A 17,080-nucleotide genomic window follows, 5' to 3' on the forward strand; every position below is an offset into this window, starting at 1 on the left:
GAATGTAAGAACCATGAACCTTGGTAAGCTGGATGTGGTCAAAAATGAGATGGCAAGAATAAATATTGACATCCTGGGCATCAGTGAACTAAAATGGACGGGAATGGGCAAATTCAGTTCGGATGACCATCACACCTGTGGGCAAGAATCCCGTAAAAGAAATGGAGTGGCCCTCATAGTCAACAAAAGAGTGGCGAAAGCTGTACTGGGATGCAATCTCAAAAATGATAGAATGATCTCGATACGAATCCAAGGCAGACCTTTTAACATCATAGTAATCCAGGTTTATGCACGAACCACTGGTGCTGAAGAAACTGAAATTGACCAATTCTATGAAGACTTACAACACCTTATAGAAATGACACCAAAGAAGGATGTTCTTCTCATTATAGGGGATTGGAATGCTAAAGTAGGGAGTCAAGAGATAAAAGGAACAACTGGCAAGTTTGGCCTTGGAGTTCAAAATGAAGCAGGGCAAAGGAGTTCTGCCAAGAGAACAAGCTGGTCATCACAAACACTCTTTTCCAACAACACAAGAGACGACTCGATACATAGACATCACCAGATGGGCAGCATCGAAATCAGATTGATTATATTCTCTGCAGCCAAAGATGGAGAAGCTCTATACAGTCAGCAAAAACAAGACCTGGAGCTGACTGTGGCTCAGATCATCAGCTTCTTATAGCAAAATTCAAGCTTAAACTGAAGAAAGTAGGAAAAACCACTGGGCCGGTAAGATACAATCTAAGTCAAATCCCTTATGAATACACAGTGGAAGTGAGGAACAGGTTTAAGGATTTAGATTTGGTGGACAGAGTGCCTGAAGAACTATGGATGGAGGCTCGTAACATTATACAAGAGGCAGCAACTAAAACCATCCCAATGAAAAGGAAATGCAAGAAAGCAAAGTGGCTATCCAATGAGGCCTTACAAATAGCGGGGGAGAGAAGGCAAGCAAAATGCAAGGGAAATAGTGAAAGATACAGGAAACTGAATGCAGATTTCCAAAGAATAGCAAGGAGAGACAAGAAGGCCTTCTTAAACGAGCAATGCAAAGAAATAGAGGAAAACAATAGAATGGGAAAAACCAGAGATCTGTTCAAGAAAATTGGAGATATGAAAGGAACATTTCGTACAAAGATTTCCATAATAAGAGACAAAAGTGGAAAGGACCTAACAGAAGCAGAAGACACCAAGAAGAGGTGGCAAGAATACACAGAGGAACTATACCAGAAAGAAAAGGATGTCTCGTATACCCCAGGTAGTGTGGTTGCTGACCTTGAGCCAGACATCCTGGAGAGTGAAGTCAAATGGGCCTTAGAAAGCATTGCTAATAACAAGGCCAGTGGAAGTGATGATATTCCAGCTGAACTATTTAAAATTTTAAAAGATGATGCTGTTAAGGTGCTACACTCAATATGCCAGCAAATTTGGAAAACTCAGCAGTGGCCAGAGGATTGGAGAAGATCAGTCTACATCCCAGTCCCAAAGAAGGGAAGTGCCAAAGAATGCTCCAACTACCGCACAATTGCACTCATTTCACACGCTAGCAAGGTTATGCTTAAAATTCTACAAGGCAGGCTTAAGCAGTATGTGGACCGAGAACTCCCAGAAGTGCAAGCTGGATTTAGAAGAGGCAGAGGAACCAGGGACCAAATTGCAAACATGCGCTGGATTATGGAGAAAGGTAGAGAGTTTCAGAAAGACATCTACTTCTGCTTCATTGACTATGCAAAAGCCTTTGACTGTGTCGACCACAGCAAACTATGGCAATTTCTTAAAGAAATGGGAGTGCCTGATCACCTCATCTGTCTCCTGATAAATCTCTATGTGGGACAAGAAGCTACAGTTAGAACGAGATGAGATCTTGCATGGAGCCCCAGACCGAGGGAGGTTGATTGGTTCAAAATTGGGAAAGGAGTACAGCAAGGTTGTATACTGTCTCCCTGCTTATTTAACTTATATGCAGAATTCATCATGCGAAAGGCTGGGCTGGATGAATCCCAAGCCGGAATTAAGATCGCCGGAAGAAATATCAACAACCTCAGATATGCAGATGACACAACCTTGATGGCAGAAAGTGAGGAGGAATTAAAGAACCTTTTAATGAGGGTGAAAGAGGAGAGCGCAAAATATGGTCTGAAGCTCAACATCAAAAAAACGAAGATCATGGCCACTGGTCCCATCACCTCCTGGCAAATAGAAGGGGAAGAAATGGAGGCAGTGAGAGATTTTACTTTCTTGGGCTCCATGATCACTGCAGATGGTGACAGCAGTCACGAAATTAAAAGACGCCTGCTCCTTGGGAGAAAGGCAATGGCAAACTAGACAGCATCTTAAAAAGCAGAGACATCACCTTGCCAACAAAGGTCCGTATAGTTAAAGCCATGGTCTTCCCAGTAGTGATGTATGGAAGTGAGAGCTGGACCATAAAGAAGGCTCATCGCCGAAGAATTGATGCTTTTGAGTTATGGTGCTGGAGGAGACTCTTGAGAGTCCCATGGACTGCAAGAAGATCAAACCTCTCCATTCTTAAGGAAATCAGCCCTGAGTGCTCACTGGAAGGACAGATCCTGAAGCTGAGGCTCCAATACTTTGGCCACCTCATGAGAAGAGAAGACTCCCTGGAAAAGACCCTGATGCTGGGAAAGATGGAGGGCACAAGGAGAAGGGGACAACAGAGGACGAGATGGTTGGACAGTGTTCTCAAAGCTACAAACATGAGTCTGACCAAACTGCGGGAGGCAGTGGAAGACAGGAGTGCCTGGCGTGCTCTGGTCCATGGGGTCACGAAGAGTCGGACACGACTAAACAACAAATGTTCCCAGCTGCCCTGAGATCATTGACAAGTTCCCACCATGTAGTTCTGGGCTGCTTCACCACCATTCTCCTGATCATTGCAACTCCATGAGATGAGATCTTGCATGGAGCCCCAGACCGAGGGAGGTTGACAGTTATTTTGTGTTTCTTCCATCTGCGAATTATTGCACCAACTGTTGTCACCTTCTCACCAAGCTGCTTGGCAATAGTTCTGTAGCCCAGTCCAGCCTTGTACAGATCTACAATCTTGTCCCTGACATCCTTGGACAGCTCTTTGGTCTTGGTCATGGTGGCTACTTTGGAATCTGCTGGATTGATTGCTTCTGTCAACAGGTGTCTTTTGTACAGGTACTGTAACGAGCTGGGATTACAGGTAAGACCTCTCCCTTACAGCAGGCGCTTTTAATCTCAGCTTGTTACATACAGTGAAGATACCAGGTAGCCTGACATCTGGCTGGTTGAGAGGGGATCAAATACTGATTTCACTCATTATAATGCACTTCAATCTCTGACTTTCGTCTTCTGGGTTTCTGGGGGTTTTCCTGTTGTTATTCTGTCTCTCACAGCTACAATAAACCTACCATTAAAATTATGGACTGGTCATTTCTTCGTCAGAGGGCAAAAGGGCAAATTTAGCAGGGGATCAAATACTTTCCCCCCTCACTGTAATTTTGTCCACCCTGAGTACACTGTTGTTGTTGTTTTTAAGGGAGGGGCAGGAGCAGTTTTAACATCTTAAAATATGTATGCTTTTTATAGTTCGTCTGCTGTTACAGTACCTTCTCTAAACCCCTGTGATGTGATGGGCTATATGTGTAAATAAATAAACTCGGTGGGTGACTGTATACCATTTCCAAATGCTTTTTGCAGAATATGATTAAATGCAAGGGATTTTAAAGTTTCTGTTCCTCTTGTGCATAGTTATATGCTTCCCTATCTGTAGAAATCCATAATCCCCATTCATCTGTAGAGGCAATTTAAGAATGGGCAAGCGGGAAAAGCAAGAGAAGGTCTTGCTTTCCATCTAGTGATGTTAAACCTTTGTCATGACTTGGCAGCAGGAATCCAATTCTCAAACAGCAAGAAGCATTTAAATCTTCTCTTTGTGGATGGCTTCTGTGCATTTGTAAGATAGGATACTACAAGAATAGTATGATACTGATATCTTAAAAGCTCAACTTTTTTCATTGCAAACAAGCTCAATATGCAGGTTGTCAGATAAACAACTGGCTTTTTTATGGCCACCCCCCCCCCCGCCAAATCTCTAAATCATTTAGTCAAGTAATTTATTCTCATCTTCACAGTCAATTTCAACTCACTCTCCCTACCACTTTGCATTCCTGAGTGATGGCCATTATATGACTTGCTGATATTTTTGTTTTCGTTTTTTCAGTGACTTTATGGTTAAGAAGTATTTGTGATATGCACTGATCCTATGATATAAAAATCCTGAAGCATCTATAGGTTTAGCATGCATGTCCATAGTACATAAAGTCAAAGGTGAAGAAGAAATGAGATGAATTCATGACAGAAAAGATGCCATTAGCTACCCTGTTGCTTAGCAAAGATACCAAGGAGAGTAGAATTGAAAATCATTTTAAGAACTTCATCTACTGAAGTCCTTTAAAACTCCAGGATACTGCCTATAAGTATTTAGAGCATGCAGAGCTCTGCATGATATGTATTTTTCTGAAGTTCTTTTAGATACAAACAACTGTTAGCTATCATTTCTTTTTCCCCCATGCACAGGTTTTTAGCAGTATAGATCGAGGAACTCGAAATCAAACTGCAGAGAAGGAAGATACAACAGAAAGAACAAAGAACGTAGTACTAACATCTGCAGAATCTTTAAGCTGGAGCTCAGAATATTCTGAAATGTAAGTATTTATTTCATATTTGTCCCCTGCCAATAGAGTATGTAGAGTTATCATAAAGTAACTTCACAATAATCCTATGAAGCAGATTAGGCCAAACTATAATGATATGCCAGAGACCAAACATAACATGAGATATGTACAGTAAGGCATTGGTTCTCTCTTAACACCATTGTGTTTGATTAATTTTACTGTTAATGCAACATTGCAAAATTTTGTGTTTTTCTGGTTTTGATTTGTGTTCACCTATTTAATTATATTGTGTAAATATCATTTTAAATGTAGGCAGCAACTATCTACATCTTTGTCTTCTGGTACTGAAAGTTCTAGGCAACGTCACAGTTCAGGGTTACTTCCAAAATTGTCAGTATCAGCTGAAGGAGATGAAGAAGAATCACCACGTTCTGTTGGATCCTGCAAAGACCAAGAAAAGGTTGCATTTGTTAGTGAGGAAATTGTTTTAGATGAAGTGGAGGTAACAACTCCAGCAAGCACAATCAGTAGCTCCACTCTGTCAGGTAAGATGGAAGTATTTTCTACAGCATGTATGTTTTGTTCATCTCTTTTGTATAATGTTAGACATTTCATCTGACCTTCTCCTTCCTAAATTCCAAGATCAAAATTATGTCTTCAGTTTTAGGGCCAAACTACATGCGACACAAAATGCATAATCTATATGGGTAATGGAACATTGGGGATTTTTCTTTTAATGAACAACATACATGGGTGGCAGTGACTTTCATGGGCACTGTATCATTAATTAATTGCTTCACTCATAGACATGACTCAGTGTCTTACAGACATAATTGAAATACTAAGACTATTTACAATAAACACAATAAAACATTAAAAGACAAACAAATAAAATAAAGGTCTAGACTCCTGCCCCATCAAAAGAGGCCACAAATACTTAAAAACTTTTCAAATTAAGTGTCAATAGCACAGGTAAAAATGAAAGTTTTTGCATCACACTTACAACTAGACAAAGATGGTGTCAGGGAAGTTTCCTTTGGGAGACCATTCCTCAAGTAGGGAACCACCACTGAAGAGGCCCATTTTCATGTTGCCACCCTCGGGACCTTCAGTGGAGGGGGCACTCAGAAAAGAGCTTCAGATGACAATCGCAGAGACTGGACCAGTTTATGTCAGGAGTGGCAGTTCTTGAAGTACAGTGGTACCTCAGGTTACAGTTGTTTCAGGTTACAGACACTTCAGGTTACAGACTCCGCTAACCGAGAAATAGTACCTCAGGTTAAGAACTTTGCTTCAGGATGAGAACAGAAATTGCGTGGCGGCGGCAGCGGGAGGCCCCATTAGCTAAAGTGGTACCTCAGGTTAAGAACAGTTTCTGGTTAAGAGTGGACCTCCAGAACAAATTAAGTTCTTAACCAGAGGTACCACTGTATTGGGTTCCTGAGCCACATAAGGCTTTATAGCTCAAATCTAGCATTTTAATTAAGCCTGGAAATTAATTGGAAGCCAGTGCTGTTGGGCTAAGGTTGGTGTTATGTGCTCAGAACATCTTGCTCCAGGAAGCAACCTGGCTGCTGAATTCTGCACCAGCTGCAGTTTCTGAACCATCTTCAAAGGCATCCCCATCTATAGCACACTGCAGTAATGATATTTCAGAAACTTCAGCCTATAGAACAAACCTTGGCTCCAGCTTGTTGGCAAGAAAGATAGACCTTAAGCATGCTAAGCCAAACCTTGGCTTAGGTGCCACATTGAGCCAAAACCTCTTGAAAGGAGCACATTGGATGCAATCTCCTCTTCAGGAGCTAGCATGTTTATGTTAAGGCATGATTTGGTAAGTATGATGTGCGAACATGGCCATTGTCAGTGCAGGCTATCTCATTTGCCTAGTGATCAATTTTTTGCTTATAAAAAAATATTTATGGATCATTGATTCATCAGCTACAATTGTCACCGATGACAGCATAAATCACCTAACCTAGGAATAGACACTTCACATAAAAGAGTAGGATACATTTTGTTCATTGTTAAATTATTATATTTTTAGTTGTATAAGTCTTGCATAACCACATACATGACAGTATAAATTGTGCAGGACATCTTAGCTGTTCACTCCTTTCCTTATCAAGTATATTTATTCAAAATCTAAAGTTGTAGATTTCCACAAATATGGGGAGTTTAGTGCATGGAAGGGGAAGGAGACCATTGTTTTGGCTCACTCCTGATCCCTAGACATGGCTAACAATTAAGTCAATAGTGGGCATAACATTTTAGTGTATGCATATGCTTCTAGAAATGAGATTGTTTTACAGTGTTGTTTGATTCTGCCCCAACCTCTTGGTTTGTTCCTTCCTTCAGTTTGATGGGTCTTTTCTTTTGTGCAGTTGGAAGTTTTTCAGAGCACTTGGATCAGATAAATGGAAGAAGTGAGTGTGTGGACAGCACTGATAATTCCTCAAAGCCTTCCAATGAACAAGCATCTCATATGGCTCGTCAGCGATTAGAAACAACAGAGAAAAAGAAAATCTCTGGAAAAGTCACAAAGTCCCTCTCGGCCAGTGCTCTATCCCTTATGATTCCAGGAGGTAGAGATTATGATTATAACTATTAAATTGATGCTTGTATATGCTTGTATATACCCCTTTCCTCTTCATGCAATGCGATATTAGTGCAGCTTTGCTATTTAATTTGAAGTCTTATTTTTAAAATAATTAAATTTTTTTTGTGTGTAAATAGGAGAATAATAATTTGTATATGTAGGGATCTCCATGGAAAAAGAACAGGAAATTTTAATGTAAATGCACCTTTAGATCATTCATTCAGTTTATAAAAATTCCAACCCAGCAAAATATACATACAGTGGTACCTTGGTTTAAGAACAGCTTAGTTTATGAACAACTTAGATTAAGAACGCTGCAAACCTGGAAGTAGGTGTTTTGGTTTGTGAACTTTACCTTGGAATAAGAACATGTTTCACTTCCTGTTGAGTGTGTTCTATTGTAAATTGAGTCCCCCACTGCTATGGGAAAGCACACCTTGGTTTAAGAACGCTTTGGTTTAAGAATGGACTTCCAGAACAGATTAAGTTTGTAAACCAAGGCACCACTGTATTGTAAATGTTTTGGAAATTTATCTAGATTTGCGGGGGAGAGAATTATTTTTTTAAGCATCTGCTTAGTTTTCTAGTCTACATATGTAGGATGTATGAACATAAATTCAGAATGTAAACTTATATAGAGGACCATTTGTTCCAGATATATTTGGTGTGTCCCCTTTGGGAAGTCCAATGTCCCCCCATTCCGTGTCTTCAGATCCGTCGTCTTCTAGAGATTCTTCGCCTAGCCGTGATTCTTCAGCTGCTTCTGCAAGTCCTCATCAGCCTGTCATAATTCACACTTCAGGCAAGAAGTATGGATTTACTATCCGCGCAATCAGAGTGTATGTGGGTGATAGCGACATCTACACAGTACAGCATATTGTCTGGGTAAGGCTTATGTTTGTTGTTTCAAGTCTACATCCGATGAAAATGGCCCAACATGCTGGCATTCTAACAAGCTATCTGGGTCGCCTTGTAGAGGGCAGTATGTTCATTATATGCCATTCTAGACCTAGACCAATTTTAGAATTTTCTGTGCATCTGTTAAGTGCTCTCTTAACTCAGATATATGTCCATATCCAAAAAAGTTAATTGCATCACAGTCTGCTGCTTGCAGCTGAGCCACTTGATTTGCTTACCCCAACATCCATTGGCTTCTCTAATCCATTTTCAAGTTCCATTTTCCATCTTACCTGGACACCAAAACGAAATTCTTTTTTTTTTTTTTTGCACCTGCCCATTACACACTCAATTTACATTATCCTTAACTTAGACAAAATCATATAATTCCAATAAGATTTCTGGTTCAGAAATACCTCTCTTTGCTTTCTAGAATGTTGAAGAAGGAAGTTCGGCTTATCATGCTGGATTGAAAGCTGGTGACCTCATCACACATATCAACGGAGAACCAGTGCATGGCCTTGTTCATACTGAAGTCATAGAACTGTTATTAAAGGTACAGTATTTATTTATTTATATTTTTTAAAGTTTTGTACAAGAAACCTGGTGCATACCATTCATTCAATAGATGCCTTTCCTCCTGGAGGCTGAAACTTAGTAGCTATTAGCAACTTGTGCTTATAATAATAATAATAATAATAATAATACATTTTATTTATATCCCGCCCTCCCCAGCCGAAGCTGGGCTCAGGGCGGCTAACAACATTCTAAAACATTCATTATAAAATTAATTAAATCAAATTAAAATCAAATTAATGGCAACCATCAAGCAAAATTTTGTGCAGATTGCCAGAGGAGGGGGTCAGGCTGCACCCTGACAAAAGGCCTGGTGGAACAGCTCTGTCTTGCAGGCCCTGCGGAAGGATGTCAGGTCCTGCAGGGCCCTAGTCTCTTGTGACAGAGCGTTCCACCAGATTGGAGCCGCGGCCGAGAAGGCCCTGGCTCTAGTTGAGGCCAGCCTAACCTCTCTGAGGCCTGGGATCTTTAGGGTGTTTTTATTTGCAGATCGTAAATTTCTCTGTGGGACATACCAGGAGAGGCGGTCCCGTAGGTGCGAGGGTCCTAGGCCGTATAGGGCTTTAAAGGTTAAAACCAGCACCTTAAACCTGATCCTGTACTCCACCGGGAGCCAGTGCAGCTGGTACAGCACCGGATGGATATGATCTCGCAGCGAAGACCCCGTGAGGAGTCTCGCCGCGGCATTCTGCACCCGCTGGAGTTTCTGGGTCAGTCTCAAGGGCAGCCCCACGTAGAGCGAGTTACAATAATCCAGTCTGGAGGTGACCGTCGCATGGATCACAGTGGCTAGGTCAGGGCGAGAGAGATAAGGAGCCAACTGCTTAGCTTGGCGGAGATGAAAAAATGCCGCCTATGTTATAGCTGTAATCTGCGCCTCCATAGAGAGGGAGGTATCGAAGATTACACCCAAACTCTTCACGGATGATGCTGGCACTAATTGCACCCCCGCAAGAGACGGGAGTTGCCCCCCTGATCCCATATCTTCCCGCCCCAGCCAGAGGACCTCTGTCTTCGAAGGATTTAACTTCAACCGGCTCCCACGTAACCATCCAGCCACAGCTTCCAGACATCTGGTCAGTGTATCTGGGGCCGAGTCAGGATGGCCATCCATCAACAGATAGAGTTGGGTGTCATCGGCATACTGATGGCAACCCAGCCCAAAACTCCGGACAAGCTGGGCGAGGGGGCGCATAAAGATGTTAAAAAGCATCGGGGAGAGAATCGCACCCTGAGGCACTCCACACACCAAGGAGTGGCGCGATGACAATTCCCCCCCAAGCGCCACCCTCTGTCCCCGACTGGAGAGAAACGAGCGCAGCCATTGAAGGACTGTGCCCTGGATCCCCACGTCGGCAAGGCGGCGGTCCAGGAGTTCGTGATCGACCATGTCGAAGGCTGCTGACAGGTCTAGAAGAATCAGCAGCCCCGACCCGCCTCGATCCAGCTGCCTGCGGAGATCATCTGTTAGGGCGACCAGAGCCGTCTCAGTCCCATGACCAGCGCGGAAGCCGGACTGGAATGGGTCGAGAGCAGATCCAGCCTTAAAGCTGATTTATCCAGGGCTCACCAAGTTGACTACAGTGAGAGCAATAAGATGCAGCCACAGGTTCGGTGCAGACCAGATCCCCATTGGAATATTTTGAACACAACCTTATCATATCCTATATCCCAGCGGCACTTAAAATCATGAATCTAAATTTAAGGCAACCTAGCATTTAAGTAATTTATAAACATATTTTTGTGTTAGCTGGCTGTAATTTTAAATGGAGCATAAAGGCATCAAAGAATTCCACTGCAATATTTGGTATGTCTTTCATATTCATCTCTTATTTGAAGCTGGAGGAGCTCTCAGAACCTATAAATAACTCAGTTATCACAACCCTCCTTTAGTGGTGGTTTTGAACCACATATATTTGGCTAGTCAAGTGGAAAATTGCTAAAAGCCTACGGATTAATAGAACCACTTAAACATAATAAAGCTGAAGCCTGAATGCTCCCCACACAGAGATGGGACATGCAGTGTAGGTGAAGATGCATTCCCAAGTCAATGAATAGAAAAATAGCACAAGTGTAATGATATAAAATGAAGCACTTCTTGCAATTATCAATTCTTTGAACTGTGTAATCCTATTTCATCCTCATTCAGTCTTTCTGATAAGGGCTAACAAATGTCACTACTGTATTAAAGCGGGTGTTCAGCAGCTGGCCCTTTCAATTGCACTCTAGTCCTTTCCATGTTTCTATCAAGTGCACCCTGTATATAACTCTGTTTTTGTCATTTAGAAAGGCTAGGTGATTCAAGGCATGCTGCAACAAATTCACTGAGGGTTTTTTATTTTTTTTTATTTTAAAGGGTAGTATGCGGACCTGGCCTCTCCAGTTTTGTCACCATGTACAACTTTGATAGCCATTCTTTTCAGTAATTGTCTTAGTTGCTTGCAGCAAATAGTTTACTCAGATGCAGCATCAATCCAGCAGGTGGTGAAAGAGAACGGGCCTACATACATACTTGAGCATGTGACTAATTCTCTCCCCCCTACCCACATGGGAGTGAGATTTTAATTTTAACTCTCTGGTCTCCAAATAAGTGAATATGTCCTGCTGTCTTACTAGTGTATAGTCTATATTACCCAGAAAGCACAACAGCATATTTGGGTCTGCCACTGCTTGGATTCTAAGCTTATAGGCAGGGTTCTTCATATATAACATACACTTGCTTTCCTTCTGTCAGTTTCTTTGTACTGGTCATCCATCAAGTAGTTTCACTTCCAGATTTGGGCTAGAATCCAGATTGACATGGATCTAGATAATCAGTTTGATTTGACTGTGCTTGGAGGTGACCCAGAACCACAGTGTTTTTAACACTGATTGGGAGCCGCCCAGAGTGGCTGGGGAAACTCAGCCAGATGGGCGGGGTATAAATAATAAATTATTATTATTATTATATTCCAGCACTTTGCCTAACATTAGAAACCAGCCAGGTGTTGATAAAATCCTTTGCGGTCTAAGGAGACTTATTTCAGAAGTGGTCTTACAACCACTTCCTTCAAGGTGGCTAGAACTACATTCTTTGCTAACAAAGCATTTATAACCTCCTAAACTCAGCTTGAAGGAATGCGGGTTGCACTGTGGTCTAAACCACTGAGCCTAGGGCTTGCTGATCAGAAGGTTGGCGATTCAAATTCCCGCAACAGGGTGAGCTCCCGTTGCTCGGTCCCTGCTCCTGTCCACCTAGCAGTTCAAAAGCACGTCAAAGTGCAAGTAGATAAATAGGTACCACTCCAGTGGGAAGGTAAATGGCGTTTCCGGGCACTGCTCTGGTTCGCCAGAAGCGGCTTAGTCATGCTGTCCACATGACCCGGAAGCTGTCTGCGGACAAACGCTGGCTCCCTCGGCCAGTAAAATGAGATGAGTGCGCAACTCTAGAGTTGTCCACAAGTGGACTTATGCTCAGGGGTCCCTATACCTTTAAACTCAGCTTGAACAGTGCCTCCCTGGTAAATGTGGTAAGCCCTGAAAAATCAAGCTGACAAGTGAATCCACATCTTTAAATTGTAACAATTGAAACTCAAGCCACAAAGCCAGACTATACTGTTCAATGGACCCTGATTTGACTCATTTAAAAAGTGGCATATAGCTCAGGGGTGAATGCAAGCAATTTTGGCCTTTCATTATCAAATGAACTATACAACCCTGCCACCTCATGGATGTAATTGAGCAGTTCTGGTAGCACTCTGAAAGCAAAATTGTACAGAGCTCAATGCATGTCCGCAGTGGTGCATCTGACATTGGAGCCAGAGTTCTGCTGAAGCCAAATGTTTTCAGCCAGTAGCCATTCAATGACACAATCGCAGGATTCAGTCCTTTTGAGCTTGATTGGTCCATGAAGAAGACATGCACTGCTTTCCTCCTAAAACAAAATGCTAAATTATAAACAGTTGAGCCTGTTTGAAAAATACAAAGATCTTGGCCATGCCCAGTGGAATTTGACTTTTTATCTTTGAAGAGCAGATCCTCACCACCACCACCACCAGCCCCCTCAGTTTCAAAAGAGATTTGTCACGCAGCAAGTGGGACTGCTGTACAAGTTCAAAGCTCCCTTTGTTGTCTGTTACTGGTTGTGCAGTTGTTTGGATCTTGGCCACCATTTTTCAGTTCCCCTCTTGATCTCTTAGAGTTCTACAGCTGACTTCACTTGTAATGTAAAACTTAAGTGGAAGATAACAGCAGAAAGAAGAATTGCTCACTCTACAGATCTGGACTTGGAATTGCCTAGCTCAGTGAAATCACGGGCTCAGTGCTATATTAATAAGCAGTAGTAGTTAGCTTGTTGACCTATGATATACTCTTTCACCTATGAACTCCACTATATATTACCACATCATCCAGATTATAACATGGTGCTGTCAAAGTGGAGGGGTGATGAAAATGTTCCCTCCAAAAGCCCCGCAAGCAAGGACTGGTATAATAAGAGGATGACTCGGGTAGGTGGGACCAGTAAAGATCAAGGATTGCTGGTGATATTGATGTAAGAGGAAACTTTCTTCCTAACTATGTAATGGTGCACATCTCCTGATCTTCTGTTCTGTTTGGAAGAATATGGTTCAGTAACAACTTACGCCTTGAAAATTCTTACTTGACAGAGTGGCAATAAAGTGTCAATTACTACAACAGCCTTTGAGAATACTTCAATAAAAACAGGACCAGCTAGAAGAAATAGCTATAGGGGCCGAATGGTTAGACGGAGTAAGAAAACAAAAAAGAAGGAGAGTTTGGAAAGGTAAGTTGTGGTTGCTTAATACAGAATAAATTGAAGTTTGTTTTCTTTGCTATTAAGAGGAAGGTGTTGTGGTGCCAGTCGCACCACCACCCCTCCCCTTGCATGGCTACAGCTAGTGTATAATGAACAAACTCAGGCAGACAACATTCTGCAATTTTATTGATTCCGGATGTAGGTGGATTTTGGCTCAGGCATTGTGTGTATATCCACTTCAGCATCCTGCCAGGGGGCTGAAACTTTTCAGGGTTGCACCAAGGATTATGGCCTCCGCAAGATGCCAGTCTACCATGAAGGCCATCCTAAGGCTGCCTCTGGAAGCTCTATGGCCTGTCTGCCCCACACTTGGCTTCTGGACAGAGATTCCCAGCAAGACCCCTCATCAATTCACCCTAAATCTTGATGAGTAGTATTCCACCCAATGCCTTAACTGCTGAAAGTTTTTGCTGTGGGTGAGGCAAAACTTGCAAACGAGGCTAATCTGTTTGCAGGCAAATTCCTTCCTGGCTCTGAATATGGCAACCATTGGTAACCATAGCAAGGTCAGGTAATACAAAAGGCAAAACGTGGTTAAAACAAGCAACCAAGAAAGCAAAATATGGTTAGATTGATGGTAACACCAAGTGGCCTAGAATGCAAAGCAAGAAAATTACAGTAGCATCAGAGGGAGGGAGGGTTTGCCAACTGTGCTGGATGTGCCCGGTGCAGTTGGCTTTTATGCATCGCTGGTGGACTGGCATGGAAACTTCTGGCTCAGGGTCCACCGGCAAGGATCTGCCTGCTTGCTTGGGGACCCCTGATTGGCTGATTCAGAACTGGGGTTTTGGCAGGCAGTCCTGCCTTGCCTTGCCATGCAGCCATCCAGGGTGGATTTTAACAGCTACCTGACCCCTGACTGCCCGACGATAGTGGCAGACCCACAAGGGACTGCAGTCGCCACTCACACAGAATAGGGTAAGCGGTCATTTCATCTCAAATATGAAGGCAAGTCCAGTGGTCCAATCAAGTTTAGTAGTAAGTCAAACCCAGTAGTTCAGTTCAGGTTGGTGCTGCCAGTTCCAAGAGAGGGCAAGGCAAAACTGCTCAGGATTCTGAAGAGTTACCTGTTCCAAGTGTTGACTAGAACTCCTGTTGTCTCAGCAGCATCCTGAAGTCTTATTAGCAAGATGCCTCCTGTTAGTGCCTTCCCCCTTGAGAAGCTGTCTGTTCATTCAAAGCAGGGTGGGCATCCTCCAGCCAGTGGGCCAAGCTTGGCCTGCCAGATATTCAGATTCATCTCATGTGGCACTTTCCCTATAGCACTCCTCTCTACCTGTCCCAAACCTGATGCCAGTGCACAACCGGGAGCCTTAAAGTATGCTTCTCAACTGTGTACTGGCAAGAGAAAGCAGCCTTTGGGTCTCCCACCCACCAGCTGATAGGCAGTATAGCCAGTGCCTGCAGGGAACTTGTTCAGGTAGCCAATGCCAACAGAAAGCATCTCTTCTGTGCAGCGCTCCCTACCTGACAGCCCTTTGGCTGAAAACCCTTTTTACCGCTTTGCACAGTGGTTCCCAAGCACCCAACAGCTAGCTCGTTGTCAGGTGGGAATCACTGCACAAGGGATGCTTTTTTAATTTAAGAGATCAGTAAATTACAAAACAAACTAACCATACATTTCCTTAAATTATATGGATAGATCAGTCAAAACAAGAAGAAAGATGCATAATTTTTCAGACATTATAATTATGTCATGTGAATGACATGTCACATGGGCTGTCCTGTCCACCACCTCAAAGTTGACCCATAGGGTGGAGCCAGATAAGGACCCGGCCCACAGAGTCAAAAAGGTTCTCAACCCCGATGTAAAGTCCTGTTCCGTAACCCGTGGCTCCTGTGGCATGAAGGTGGGGTTGTGGCCAGAGAACATGACACCGCCTCTAATTAGAACCTTACAATTGTACATTGTTCTGTTTGTATTGTGAAACTGCACTGAGATATTTCATAGGAAGTGATTCATAAATGAAATTAAACTGTGATGAGTTTTTCAGAACTTAAAATTTGGGGGTTGGGTTTATTTTTAAATCCTGTTGTCACCTGCAACAGTGACAACATTTTTTCTTTTCTTTTAATTTATTATTTAAATAAATAATTTTTGCATTAAAAGCCACATGGTACAAATCAGAGCTCTATTCCACATTTCTAATACCACAAGATCTGAGTTTGTAGAGTTTACGCAACTGCGGTTCTAAAACTTTGGCTGCAGTGTTGCCTAAAACCTTGGTAGTCGTATCATGTTTTTTCACTCCTTGTGGGTAAATGAAATGTTGTTATCACTGAGATGGTACTATGACAGCCTGCTTTTGCCTTGTTGTTGGGAGCGTGTTTTACAGAAGAGCTCTTGTCTTCACATTAGGAGAAGATCTCTCTTCAAAAAGCTGGCTAAGCAGCCTTCGCCCCTCCTTCATACTAGTCGGAGTTTCTCCTGCCTGAACCGATCTCTCTCATCAGGGGAGAGCTTACCTGGTTCTCCAACTCACAGCTTGTCTCCCCGCTCACCAACACCCAGCCTCCGCTCCACCCCCGATTTCCCCTCAGGTGAGTATGGATGTCAGGGACTTGGCAGAGGAGGAATGGTGGAGACTGCCTCCCCAGCCTGACCCTTCCAGAGAAGAAGAAGACAGCTCAGAATAACAGCAGGGGTTTGAGGGAAAATACAGCTCAGAGACAGATGAGGGGAAAAGCTGGGAAATAACGGGTGAGGAGAGGGAGGAAGAAGAAGCACTAGGGGGGACGACAGCTGACAGAGACAGTGTCTTTAGAAAGTATTTCAGAACCCCCCTTACCAGAACCCGGCGAGCATTGAAAGTAGGAGAGCAAAGAACTCAAAGGCAGAGGGCACTTTTCAGCACCTGTAGCGATGGCGCACGAGAGAGAGGGAAGGGGTGGAGACTCACTCAGGACAACGCCATTATTCCAAGAGGCTGCATTCCCAAGCCTCTCTCTGTAAACATTGAATAAAAAGCAGATGGTAAGGACTTTTCCTTGTCTTATCTGTTCCTGGCAAGCTGCCGTTATGGTTGGTTCCTCTGATGCCTGACAATAGATACCCAATGAAAGGAAAGCGGGGTTATCTAATGAAACCCAAGAGCCAACTGTGGCTGCACTCAGATGCTCACACACGAGCAGGCTTTCACGGCCACTTCTTTTCTTCCAAAAGAAAAAGGCCGAAACAAAACAACCAACTTTGAGAATTCCTGTGAATTCTTGAACTAGAGGAAAAATATTAAAAAATTCTTAAGCCAGCAAATATTGCTGCAGTGAAGTTTTCATTATGTCATCTATTCTGTATTTCTTTTTTTGCTTCACTTCCCAGAGCATGTTTCAGATGGCCTCTGGGTTGATGCTCTCCCTCAGTAGTCCAAAACCCCAGCTAATCACACTATTAAAAGTTTCTGAAAGACCTTCTTATATTATTCAGCCATATATAGAGAGTGGCTTGTGTTCACTCTATATTCATATCAGCTCAGGCGGCTAGTATTAGACCATATAGCAGAGTCCTCTTAGAAAATTCAGAAAGTA

The 17,080-nt window shown here is 42.9% G+C and overlaps 1 protein-coding gene across 11 annotated transcripts in view; it reads left to right on the top strand.

The window, feature by feature from the left end:
• Positions 1 to 17,080, top strand: part of MAST4 (microtubule associated serine/threonine kinase family member 4) — a gene marked incomplete at its 5' end in the record, with an annotated part of 211,650 nt that overhangs the window by 188,259 nt on the left and 6,311 nt on the right. For 10 of the 11 annotated variants that reach the window (XM_082191834.1, XM_082191837.1, XM_082191839.1 and 7 more), the window contains 7 exons: positions 4,570 to 4,697; positions 4,980 to 5,212; positions 7,052 to 7,252; positions 7,922 to 8,151; positions 8,597 to 8,719; positions 13,386 to 13,522; positions 15,915 to 16,096. In XM_082191834.1, coding sequence (XP_082047960.1) covers positions 4,570 to 4,697; positions 4,980 to 5,212; positions 7,052 to 7,252; positions 7,922 to 8,151; positions 8,597 to 8,719; positions 13,386 to 13,522; positions 15,915 to 16,096 — 1,234 coding nt within the window. The remainder of the gene's footprint in view (positions 1 to 4,569; positions 4,698 to 4,979; positions 5,213 to 7,051; positions 7,253 to 7,921; positions 8,152 to 8,596; positions 8,720 to 13,385; positions 13,523 to 15,914; positions 16,097 to 17,080) is intronic. The other variant, XM_082191838.1, reaches the window with a different exon arrangement.

The sequence above is a fragment of the Podarcis vaucheri genome (genome assembly GCF_965113315.1).
Source record: "Podarcis vaucheri genome assembly, chromosome: 11".
Lineage (NCBI taxonomy): Eukaryota > Metazoa > Chordata > Lepidosauria > Squamata > Lacertidae > Podarcis > Podarcis vaucheri.